The following is a 13,367-nucleotide window of genomic DNA, read 5'->3' as shown; positions in this document are numbered from 1 at the left end:
TGCCGTATTTTGGATTGGTTTTTCCTGCCAAATTTGATCCCTGATAATGTGTAAAGGGATGTACAACTTTAATGGAGTACATTCAGGCCTAATACTTCACGGAGGCAACAGAGGCAATTTCCTCCATGCCCCCTGGTCATTGCCTTGGTGCCCTTGAAATGCTCCAGTAGAATTTTACAATTTCCTCATAGGGGTGCCCTTTACCAAGAAGAACACACCTTGCTGCCCTTGCCCTTTTTAAAAATGAAGCATTCAGGCATGAGTGTATTGCTATCATCAGGCTGGTTTTGGCACTAAGCCAGTTTCAATTATTCACACCTCAACCCTCTGCATAATAAATACAGCCGTATATTTTAACGAGAAAATTCCCAGGGATAATAGTCTGGACCATTGTTTCCATGTCTCCATTGAACAATGGATCTCAGGGTCATCAATTGTTCGGCGAGGGGCTTAATCACTCCCAAATCTACCTCGTTTAGAACACCCGAGGCCTGAGCCCTTAATGAGTGTTTCGGAAGCTTGTTTGATTCAGCTTGCCTTATTATACATTCATGGTTGACGTCAAACTGACTAATGAGTCTACGTAAAGGGCAGTTGATGCAGCATCATTGTGGCAACACCCACGAAAAGAGATATTCTCTTTAAGCTTCCTCAGCCTTGGTTGATTAAATAAAATAATTGGGATCTTTTTAAATTTATTACTATTTTTTTATATATATTCTTTCAAAGAGATTAAAGCAAAACCACTCAGCGTCTGAAATAAGCTTATTCTGAAAGTACTTGCAACAAAAGGAGAATCCCAACCCATGAAAAACTATATTGAACAAACGAAATGATGTGTTTCGTTAATTCCGCAGCTGTACGTTGGCAGGATTTGTCAACGCACCACTGTTCATACTTGGACTTGAAATTGCTGCGTTAACAATGTCATGAGTTACTTTAACTATTGAAATTCAACCCCAATTATAGGAAACCTACTACACAGCATGCAATAAGAGCACTTGAGTAGTACTGGAGACATTTTTTCAAACAGTTTCTTGCAATCCCAGGCTGGAATTTCCTGCATGATTTTCCCATTTTGCAAAATAAAAATTGCTTGTCCATTTCAAAAATGAAGCTGCAGACCTAAGAGATTTTTTTCTTTTGGAGATTGCCAAGAACGAGATGACTGTAAACAACCTCTTCAAAGGCCAAGTCACACAAGGCAATTTACAGGCAACTAGTTCAAGGCAGTCCCCAAGAAGAAATTTCATTGGGTTTTTGTAATTAGTTTGTGAGGGAATAAAGAAATCAGCTAGAAAAATGGCATAAAATATTGTTTAAAAAGGCAAAGGGATGCTACTCACAAGCTTTCATAATTCCAAGTTGAGTTTTGGCATTTAATTTAGAAGAGACCGCAATCCTTGAGATTGTTCTTGATGATGACATCGGTGACAGCGTCAAACACAAACTGGATGTTGTTGGTGTCTGTGGCACATGTGAAGTGGGTGTAGATCTCCTTCTGATCCTTGCGTTTGTTCAGATCCTCAAACTGCATCTGGATGTAGGCTGCTGCCTCCTCATATGTATTGGAGCCTGGTTGGGAGGAGGGGAGGTGGAGTAAGGGGAACAAAGAAGACAAGAGTTAAGTCTGGTTCTTTTTTTCTTTTTTTTTCTTTTCTTTTTTTTACGCAAGTTCGTCCAAAACAAGGCTAAAAGCCACTCTAGGTAGAGGGCTACAAAGAAGAAAACATAGAAATGTTGTAACTCAGTGGAGCTGAAGGTAGGAATTAATATTGCTCTTAAAAGATGGCAGATCATAGGATGAAGGGAAACATGCACCAGGCAAGGAGTTCCAAAGAGATGCAGTACGAGGGAAAAAGCTACTGGAGTAGCTCTTTGTTCTACATCTCGGCACAGCCACAGTATAAGGGTGAGAACAAGCAGAAAGCCTGGTCTCACGCTCAAACACCCTGACAATGCACTAGTAGCACTTGGTATAGACCTTTATCACATTGTAGCCATCTTGATTTTATTCATTGATTTCCAACTCATTGTAACCAAACTGAGGCTGGCAAAATAATAGTCTGGTTCCAGGTTTGCGCAATGAATATTAGCATTCATTACTGTTATTGGAAACAGGGAACATGACCAAGATGGTGACAGCGTGATAAAGGTATATAACGGCTAACTGAATATACATCACCATAGTGATTTCTATTGCGACATCACACTCTTCTTAGCATTCAAGATTGACCTTAGTTCTTTGAGAAATCAAACCCTTGAGTCTTACACACAAATGGACAAAATGTCAACAAGCTATAAAAAAAAATGAACACTGTACTTATAACATGCAAGATATATAATAACAACCTCAAATAATAACATTGTACATTAAAGAAGTGCACAAGTTGAAACTATGAACAAATCAGACTAAATAGTCCTAGTACATGATTACTAAGTTACAAAAAATATCCTACAGTAAATAATGCATTTTAAAAGAAACCCAAATTATCACAGATAAACAGTCGGACTATGAACCCCACATACAAGAATCAGTCCAAAGGTCAGAGTTCACAAGAGACAGTACACTGATACAGAATATTGCAGTCAGATTATTGCAGGATCTTTAAAGAAGTGTGTTTGAAACGCTACATCTACAAACGTCAGGGGAATCGTAGTTTTGAATATCAAGTAACAAGTTATTCCATCCAATCAATATACATCTGATAGTCAGTACAGTAGAAAATGCAAATATCAAAGCAATGGTGGCACCATTCTGATGGGTCAAGTCTTGCAGTCAAGTGCATTTCAAGTGAGGAGTGCATCACTCAAGGGCCAACTCATTTGCACAAATTCAAATTTAACAACTTCATTAAAATTCGTTCTCACTCTTCATATATAAACAGTATGCAAATGGTTCCATATAAATGATATTAGAGACAGATTGCATGAACCGTGAAATGTGCACACGCCACTCACAGCTATCAGCCAATGCAGGCCTGGAATTACAAGGCGGCCATGGCCCTCAATGCCCTTCCAACTGGCCGTGATGCCCCTCGAAAAAATACTATTTTCACGGCCAAAACTGTCGTGCCCTTTCTCCCCGTTGGCCATCGTGCCCTTTTTTTATACCAAAGTTCAAGATTTTTTTATTGACACAATCATTTGTTTTCGGCCAACTACTTACGGCCGACAATAATAATCCAGGGAACTCTATTCAGCAGTCATGGTATTCAACGTTACAAGCGCAACGGAGAACGATTCCTCTCTGAGAGTCATCACACCTGCTACGCTAGCGCTAACCTGCATCGTATTTTAACCTCAGTGAGGGCACTATTTAAGCCTGTGATGTCATGTGTAAGGAGTCTTACTGTTATGAAATTTCAGGCCTGGAATTACACAGAGGCCATGACCTTCTTTGCCCCTGGTCTTGCCATTGTTGCCCCTTCGGAAGTTCCCCATTGACTTAAAGATTTTTAAAGGCCTGAAAACTGACTTGGTAAATAGAAATAAAGCTTTAGATGAACAAAGAGATTTTTTTTCTCTTTCTTTTCCTCAATGCAAGTCGCCAGACACACAAGGCCTGATAGGTGTGGGTTACAATCAACTATTTTTTTCCAGGAGCCGTTGCCACCTACTCCGGGGGCTGAAACAGGGTTACTCCCTTACGAATGTAGGCTTGGGTATCATCCATCAGAAGCCTGGCTAGTAGAGCAGAAAGCACTACCTCCCCCCCCCCCCCCCAGCTGATAAAGAGAGAGAGAGAGAGAGAGAGATGGGACTTGAACTAGGGGGTTAGGGTGGGGAACGACTTACCAGTGTACTCTGGGAAACAGATGGTGAGTGGTGACTTGGTGATCTTCTCCTCGAAGAGATCTTTCTTGTTCAGAAAAAGGATGATGGAGGTCTCTGTGAACCACTTGTTGTTGCAGATGGAGTCAAATAGCTTCATCGATTCATGCATGCGGTTCTGAAATTTCGAGAAACACAAGCAGTGAACACATAGCAGAGAGTCTGAATATGGGTCATAAATCTTAGAAGGACTGGGGTGGATTTCACAAAGAATTAGGACTAGTCTTATCTCGAGTTAGGACCAGTTACTGGTCCTAACTTTGGACTACCCATGCAATTTGTATATCTCCTAGGACTAGTCCTAAGTTTAGGACTAGTCCCAACTCTTTGTGAAATCGACCCCTGGTGTCGTTTCCAGTCCCCAACTCACCCAATCACTTCCAGTGGTTTGGTTGTCAATTAAGTTAACCCCGGTTCAGACAGGTGCGCCAGAGTCGCGCCAAAACCAAATAAATCAGGAGCAACTCTAGGTCGACCCAATTAAATGTTGGTTTCAGACAGGCGAACTTAACATACGATTAATATTGGCTCAGCTCATAACAAGATCGTCCTCTGACACCAAGGCGCTCCAGAGTCATTCCAAACGATTTGCAACAGTTGATCTTTCGCCTTCAAACACTTCCAGTCGCTCCTTACTGTTTCAGACGTCAAACTTTTCATGTACTTAATTCAAACTTTTGGTTTGGCGAGACTTTGGAGGGCTGTCTGAGACAAACGTTAGCTACCAAAGAACTCTTACCATTTCCTCATCTTCAGCTAGTACCAAGTCGTATGCGCTGAGGGCCACACAGAAGATGATTGCCGTCACACCCTCAAAGCAATGGATCCACTTCTTCCTCTCAGAGCGCTGGCCTCCTACGTCAAACATTCTGTACATGAAACAACCCACATGTATTAATAATATTAACAATAATAACTAGTTCTTATCATTTTACAACAACCCTATCAATGCACGTTACATTAGTGCCCTGGTCACTGGGCCAACAACATTTCTTTAATCTTTTTTTTTGGTCTCTCTGGGTATACAGCCCTGAGCTGCTGTGGCGTTCTGAAGGTTTTTTATATACAATATCAATCTCTACCCTCGCAGGTACCCATTAATACCCCTGGGTGAAGAGAAGCAATTATATGAAGGCATCTTGCTCAAGGACACAGATTTCATGACCGGGATTTGAACCCACACTCTGATGACTTAACCACCAGAACTTAAAGGAACACTTTGCCTTGGATCTGACGAGTTGGTCTATAAAAAGCGTTTGTAGCCGTTTTTTATAATTAATGCATAAATGGTTGGAAAGATGTTTTAAAAGTAGAATACAATGATCCACGCAAGTTTGCCTCGAAGTTGCGAGCTAACACGGTCGGCCATTTATGGGAGTAAAAAATTTGACTCCCATAAATGGCCGACCGTGTTAGTCGACGAGGTAAAAGGAAAACCGTGCAATTTCGAGGCATTTTTGTGTGGATCATTGTATTCTACTTTTACAAAATCTTTCTACCCATATGCATTTTATAAAAAACGATTACAAACGCTTTTCAAAGACCAACTCGACCAATCCTAGGCAACGTGTTCCTTTAAATGCTCTAGACCACACAACTGCTTTTCCTCTTTACTGTATTTTCTGTATACCCTAGATACAGACTGCAACTCTGAAGATCAAAACTTTCTTAAAATTTACATTGGGGAAGTCACCTAGGTCTTGTTCTCTTTCATCTCATGCCTCAGTCTGTTTCAAATGATTGAAACTGGTGAGAGGGGAAAATGGCTGACCCATGAAGAGAACCCAGACTTACTTAAAGTGAAGATCTTTAAAAGTGAAGTGAGTTTCCACAATACCAGTGGTCTTGACTCTCGTTCGGAGCACATCTTGTTGTGTTGGGATGTAGCCGGGTGCGGCCAATCGATCAAGCGCATTAAGGTAACTATGACACACAAAAAGGAAAAAAAAAAAATCAAAAATAGTTAGCGTTAAAACAGAAGGCGACAGGATGACGAACCATTGATAACCATGAAAGAATATCATTGACCCCTGACCCCGGCAGGAAGGAAGTCCTTGGCTCAGATGACATATAAGCCTGTAAGGGTCACTCAGTGATACATCATAGAGCAAGGACCTTGGAGCAATGACCTTGCTCTATGGTTTACACCTTGTTAATTTATAATCAATTACGACAAGATTGAACAGTTATGCACTACCCAAACTAGTGTTTGTTTGACAGAGAGCAATAATATATTGTCTTTATGAAGCAACCCTGTGAAGTTGGGCATCTTGTGAGCATTATAAGTAAGGACCTTGCTCTATGGTTTACACCTTGTTAATTTATAATCAATTACGACAAGATTGAACAGTTATGCACTGACCAAACTAGTGTTTGTTTGACAGAGAGCAATAATATATTGTCTTTATAAAGCAACCCTGTGAAGTTGGGCATCTTGTGAGCATTAATAAGTAGATCAACCTGTGTATGCAAATAGTGCACAGGTACATTTAAATGTAAACACATGTAGTACATGAACATGTAAATACACTTACATGAAAACATAAAGGGCTCTGTATACCTATTAAATCCAACACTTGGGCAAGAATGTGCTTATAAATGTACATGTTTCACCAGTTAGCAGCCAAAGTTTCAAACAGCTTTGTACACTGTGGCTAATCAAGTTTTGGCGCTCACCATGGAATAGCAGCAAATCAGCCTGTCATTGAATTCTCAGGATGTATGTACATGTACATTGTACAGGAAAATACACTTGATCTGCATAGAACCTGTGTACATCCCCCACACTTCATCCTATTGACTAACCGCTTCAATATAATGTACACAGTGCTATTTTAATTGTTTTGTTTCACATTTTTTTCAAAAATCATCATTTAGATTAATTGCTACTGACTTTTCCCAATTAATCCATTTCTTGACATGCACATTTGTACTTTGCCAATCAGATAAGCATTTAGACAAGACATGTTATAACATGGACAGATTCTGTGAACATGTACACAGTGAACACAACCTGAATCCATGCCCATAAATGTCTCTTCAAATTAATTTTCTCCTTTTATTTAAATTTGTCTTCTCCCTTTCCTCCCCTTCCAAAGGGCGACCTCTGTGTAGGCCTCGACACAAAGCAAGTTTCCCAAAAATGACCATAAACAAAATAACTTTTAGAGAATGTACTCAAAATAAATGCCAGAAATTAATTAAAGGCCTGGCGTTTTGACCCTACATGTAGCAGAGTCTTTCTTGAATTTAAGAAAGAGAAAAACTCTGCTTGGGTCGAAAGGTTTGACCTCTAATTATTAACCTAACATTTGGACCCTAGCAGAGTCTATCTAAAATTCGAGACAGGTCCTTTTGGTTGATAAGCAGACTGCAACAGCTAATTATATTTTCCCAACATAAATGCACACAGCACAGTGGGTGAGACCCAAACAACACACGTCATGTGTACATCCAAAGGATGGAACACACCTTCTGACCATGAACGTGTCTTTATACCCTCACACCTCTAGTCCAAATTTTCATTTTGTTTTTATAAACTTCATCTGGAAAAAAAAAGAGCGGCACGTTTACTCAACGGCTGTCGAGGCCGATTACACTGAGGATTAGAGCAACCTTGCCTGTAGACTTGTTTGCATCTTTATGCGTTTCAGAGAGAGAATTAGCTTATGGCCTTGCAGTGACTCAAAAAACATGATTGGCTTTTAGAAATAAAATCCAATTTGCATCAAAATTTAGAAATAAAATCCAATTTGCATCAAAATTTACATCGAGTGATGGTATAATTGACCCTTGAAAAATAAATGAGAAAATTTAATTTAAGCACAAGGGCTGACCAACATGATGTTATGAGCAGCGAAAATCATAGATTTTGGACTTGTTCTCGAGACCAAACAGTTTTGATGGATCGTGTGTTAAAGGCAGTGGACACTATTGGTAATTATTAAAAATAATTGATAGCATAAAAACTAACTTGGTAACAAGCAATGGGGAGCTGTTGATAGTATAAAACATTGTGAGAAACGGCTCCGAATTTGATTTCGAGACCTCAGAATTAGATTTCGAGGTCCAGAAATCAAGCATCTGAAAGCAAACAACTTTGTGTGACAAGGGTGTTTTGTCTTCCATTATTATCTCGCAACTTTGACGACCAATTGAGTTAAAATTTTCACAGGTTTGTTATTTTGTGCATATGTTGAGATACACCAAGTGAAAAGACTGGTCTTTGACAATTTGAATTACCAATAGTGTCCAGTGTCTTTAAAATGTGCCAAATTGTTTGATGTTTTTTGTTTCTTCAACACTTAACATGTTACAAACTGTGTACATTTAAAATACTGAAAGGAAAGCAAAGGGTCCAAACAAATTGCCGAAGTTCAGCACCCAATTCATCATCATCCTCCAATTTACAACAGTTGTGAGGATTGGGCCCTGACTGATTACAACTCATTATTCCTCAGTGTTGTACAACACATGTGAGTCACACTGCAGTTACGCCACCATTTGTGTCTGCGTTGCGCAACATATTTCACAAACAGACTTGCATAATGCATACTGATTACATACTTCTTGTTTAAACAAGATTACCTCCATGTATGCCACCTATTTAAAAAGTATGATTTTCACTGAAAAACTTGCCACATTGAAAAAAGTGATCAAAACAAAACTGATAACACAAATGAACCCTGCACTACAGGGGACCATTCTGCTCGAGTCCATGACGCACAGCACCACAGCCCAACGTTCATCATGGTTACCAGGCAACAAAAAGGACATTTCGCATATTATGCACTCAAGGCAACCTTCCGTTTCGGATACTAGCAAACAACACAATTAATACACAGACACTTTAGTGTGTAGTAGCACCTCATTCAGAGTTGACATAACTCCATTTGGTTTCCAGTAATCTAGGGTGTCGTTTCCTGTTTCCACTGGATGGAATCAAGGTGTCAACCACTTTACAAAAATAAAGAATAATGTCTCTTCCTGCTTTTCATTTCAGACAAAGACCATTTCACTTTCCCAGTAGTAGCCAAGGTCCACATTCGTCTCTACAAATGATTTCCTTTCTTACATGTGTGCTTCCAATGTTTATGATATGGACTATGATTTTTATTTCTGTAGCCAATGCTAAATGCACTCAACAGCCCCCTATGAGGTATTTCAGCTTTTACTCCACAAACCTGCTTAAAGAAACACCTTTACCTAGCCCTATATATGACTCTTCCTCTGTACACAGATACAGAGTCCTAACTATTAAGGCCCGTTTCTGGGGCGTAAATATTTTAAAGCTTCATACCTCAAATCTTACCTGCAACAAGCCACTAATTTCAACAGATTCACATTCTATGGCGGCATACATTTTTCTGCGGTGAGTTTTGGTTGTCATATATTCTTCACAAATCCATCATTTTTGTGAAATAATGCAGCTCCCTCACTATGAGGCAGAGTCGTTCAGCTGGTACTCCCTAGACCTGCTCGACCCTTACCCCCACCCCCACCCTGCCCTTCCCAATCCCCATCCCATCTTGATAAACTAAACTCACTATGAGGCAGAGTCGTTCAGCTGGTACTCCCTAGACCTGCTCAACCCCCAACCCACCCCACCCCACCCCACCCCTCCCAATCCCCGTCCCATCTTGATAAACTAAACTCACTATGAGGCAGAGTTATTCAGCTGGTACTCCCTAGACCTGCTGAACCCCCAAACCACCCCACCCCACCCCTCCCAATCCCCGTCCCATCTTGATAAACTAAACTCACTATGAGGCAGAGTCGTTCAGCTGGTACTCCCTAGACCTGCTCAACCCCTACCCCCACCCCCACCCTGCCCCTCCCAATCCCCGTCCCATCTTGATAAACTAAACTCACTATGAGGCAGTGTCGTTCAGCTGGTACTCCCTAGACCTGCTGAACCCCCAAACCACCCCACCCCACCCCTCCCAATCCCCGTCCCATCTTGATAAACTAAACTCACTATGAGGCAGTGTCGTTCAGCTGGTACTCCCTAGACCTGCTGAACCCCCAACCCACCCCACCCCACCCCACCCCTCCCAATCCCCGTCCCATCTTGATAAACTAAACTCACTATGAGGCAGAGTCGTTCAGCTGGTACTCCCTAGACCTGCTGAAGCATCCTTGGACTCCTCCATCGGCCCATAACCGCTTCATGACGGAGGCCAGCTCTGGGCTCAATTCACCTTCCTCTGCCTGGCCAGCCAGGGCGAACAACTGTCGGGCGTCGTCCTAATAAAGTAAACGGTAAGTAAGTCAAATAGTTAATGAATTTCATTTTGCATGGAGTTTGAACAAAGAAGAAATTTACTAGCAGGATTTAAATTAACAACCTACGGGTTAACATGCAGTCACTCTACCAACTGAGGTATCTAGACTTGTGTCTTAGTCTGTAGACCTTTTTCGAATTGTTGCACAAGCATTGCCTTCTTTAGTCTCATAAGACAGTAGTCTCATAAGACAGTACAGTCTACTGCATAATAAGGGGATATTACATGAAGTTGCTGTTAACATCCCGCCTGACAAGTCTGAAGAAGGTACATTATAATGCATCAACTGCAAGGCCACCTATGTGTATTTTTCGCAATGCAGGAATTCTATTCGTTGATTCATAAAATGTCAAATTTTATAATAATAATCAAAATGAATACAAGACGTTTGTTTGGCATAATGCAGGAGACTCTATGCTCAACACAAAACATCAGTGAAAAGCAATTGTTACAAAAGAAAGATTCAAACAAATGAGTCTTTATAAGTCCCTTGAAAATCTGAAGAGTCAGCTTACACAGGCATTTAGTCTGGTAAACTGCACAATCTACTGCGTAATAAGGGGACATGTAACTACAGAAGGCACATTATGCATAAGGCAGCAAGGCCACTTATTTTTGGCAGTGCGGGAATAATTTGGGATCGTCAATTATTTTGAGTATTCAAGGTGTAAGAGATGCTAAGCTACAGCAATAAAAAGCCATGCATTAATTACAGGCCATTAGACACTGAGAGCCAACCTTGGAATACAAGCAAATAAACAAGTGTCTCATCTCCCACATCGTTCTAGTGTTTTGTTTTTTAAGGCAACATTGCGATAGTTTGCACATCTGGCCAAGGGTTTCATTTGATGCTCAAGTACTTCAACTCCCAAAACTTATGTACATGTACATATGGGTGTCTCTCAATGTTCGATTAATATTATTTATAAATTCAGCCATTTCTAATATTTAAAAACAAAAACAAAACTTAAAAATTAAAAAATTAAACAAACATACAGTACATGTATACAGAGAGACTGTTTGAAAAAAATAATATGACACGTTACTGCCTTAACTCCAAATTTATTAAGATTCTTTTCATCGTGCATCATGTACACCCACGAAACCATCTCTTTGAATAACGATTGTTTGTTTAATCTTTTGTTTGAAGTGAACTCACTGTCTGATACTTTTGTGTCTCTCAATATACATAATGTACATGTATGCAGATGACATCTTGTTGACTTTAATCCAAATTTATTTCAACATGCATGCAATGTACAGTGTACACTCCACAGAACACTCTCTTTGTAAAACTATCACTGTTGACTGTTTGTTTGTTTGTTTGTTTGTTTGTTTGTTTGTTTGTTTGTTTATTTGTTTGTTTGTTTGTTTGTTTGTTTGTTTGTTTGTTTATTTGTTTGTTTGTTTGTTTGTTTATTTGTTTGTTTGTTTATTTGTTTGTTTGTTTATTTGAAGAAACTTCCAGAAGGCAAACAAACAAACATAAAGTGTCTGATCATGTTCAAAAACCAAACTGACAGGGGCTACTGGATAACCTCAATATTTCAACTATTAACTTTTTGGGCCAAATAGACATGTGTAGATACCCGTTTATAACCAAATTTGCATGTAATAAATAATTCTAGTCAAAAATGCACTTCTCCGCGCGGATTTTTTGGTCGAGAGTCAAAAACTGCTTATAATCTATTATAATGACCCCTTGACGTCAAAGGCATAGTTTCCCAATTGTGTTTGTGCACAGTTTTCCAGCTTTGGCCAATTGAGGGCGCTATTTTCCATATCAAATACCCTCCGATGTCTTCACGAGTCCTTTGTCGCCAGGTTTGTTTTGACCTTGCGTTTTTCAGAATTTTGGCTTGGAGTGTTTCGGAGAAAAACAATTTTAACCATGTTTGAACGTGAGGTTAAGAGACTTGTCATAATTTTTGTCTCTTTCCTTTGGACTCTATTAGAAAAATGTAATAACTATATATTTACTAACCGTATTTTTAACGCGCCTTTTGCCAAAGGATACAAAGCGCCAGGTATTATTACTGCAAGGAGTGGGGCGAATTTTGAGATATAAGACCTAATCCTTAAGCACCATGTAATGGTTTACAAGTGGCTGTGGCGCAATATGCTGCCAATCCAGCCAGGAACACCGTGGCGAACCCCTTCTCTTTTCGATAAGTGCACTGGGTTCTTTTACATGCGTTTACACAACACATGGGACCAATGGCTTTACGTCCCATCCGAAGGACGAAGCAATGGTTATGTGTCTTGCTTAAGGACACAAGTGTCACGGCTGGGGAATCAAACCCACACTCTGGCTGATCAGAAACACCAGAGTTTGAATTCGGTGCTCTTAACCGCTCGGCCACGACACTTCCACGACATTTCAGAGCATCCTGTATCCCCTCTCTAATGAGTAACAGTACATGTAGGCTTGTATCCCAAACCCTTCGTGTGTACTTGTTGTCATAAAGATGGTACAACGTAATTGTAGTAAGTATCCTACAAAATTATTTCATCTGAAGTGCCCCAGTTCATTATAAATTAGTACCCCGTTGATTACAAATCAGTGCCCAAGTTGAGTAGAAATCAAGAAAAGTATGTCGAAAAAAATACTAATTCGCTAAAGAAAATTTGCCAGCAGGCAATTTTGGGAAATTTCTGTGAGTGTCCATTAGAATCAAGCCCTTGGTAATTGTCAACCAGTCTTCTCACTTGTGTATCTCAATATATATGCATCAAAAAGACAATAATGGAAGAAAAAACACCCGCATTCACACATACATGTAGTTGTGTGCTTTCAAATGCTTGATTTAGGGACTTCAGAATCTAATTCTGAGGTCTCGAAATCAAATTTGTGGAAAATTACTTCTTTCTCGAAAACTACGTTACTTCAGAGGGAGCTGTTTCTCACAACGTTTTATACTATCAACAGCTCTCCGTTGCTTGTTACCAAGTAAGTTTGTTATTTTGAGTAATTACCAATAGTGTCCAGTGCCTTTAATACATACGTATGTAGTAAGGTTGGTACCCGCTAGTTAACATGCATGGAATCAACATTCTTGGTTTAAAAAAAATGACAGCGCTATGCTTAAATTTTATCAAGAAGGCACTCTATTCAACTGACACTTTCACAGGTGACTTTCATTGTCTCTGTCTTGACAATAAAACAGCATTACATTGACAAAAAAACAAACAATGACCCTACCTAAAAACAATCGCCTGCTTTTTTTTAAAGGATTTGGGTACTTTTTC

The 13,367-nt window shown here is 39.8% G+C and overlaps 1 protein-coding gene across 1 annotated transcript in view; it reads right to left on the bottom strand.

Annotated features, from left to right (window-relative positions):
* Nucleotides 1–13,367, bottom strand: part of LOC139950118 (guanine nucleotide-binding protein G(i) subunit alpha) — a 48,139-nt gene that overhangs the window by 2,324 nt on the left and 32,448 nt on the right. The window contains exons 4-8 of the mRNA XM_071948747.1: nucleotides 9,923–10,080; nucleotides 5,629–5,757; nucleotides 4,574–4,703; nucleotides 3,799–3,952; nucleotides 1,347–1,575 (exon numbers count right to left, since the gene is read on the bottom strand). Of these exons, the coding sequence (XP_071804848.1) occupies nucleotides 1,385–1,575; nucleotides 3,799–3,952; nucleotides 4,574–4,703; nucleotides 5,629–5,757; nucleotides 9,923–10,080 (762 nt within the window). The 3' untranslated portion in view covers nucleotides 1,347–1,384. The remainder of the gene's footprint in view (nucleotides 1–1,346; nucleotides 1,576–3,798; nucleotides 3,953–4,573; nucleotides 4,704–5,628; nucleotides 5,758–9,922; nucleotides 10,081–13,367) is intronic.

The sequence above is a fragment of the Asterias amurensis genome, chromosome 2, assembly GCF_032118995.1.
Source record: "Asterias amurensis chromosome 2, ASM3211899v1".
NCBI lineage: Eukaryota > Metazoa > Echinodermata > Asteroidea > Forcipulatida > Asteriidae > Asterias > Asterias amurensis.
The sequence above is the reverse complement of the archived record's forward strand: the minus strand, read 5'-3'. Positions and strand labels throughout refer to the sequence as shown.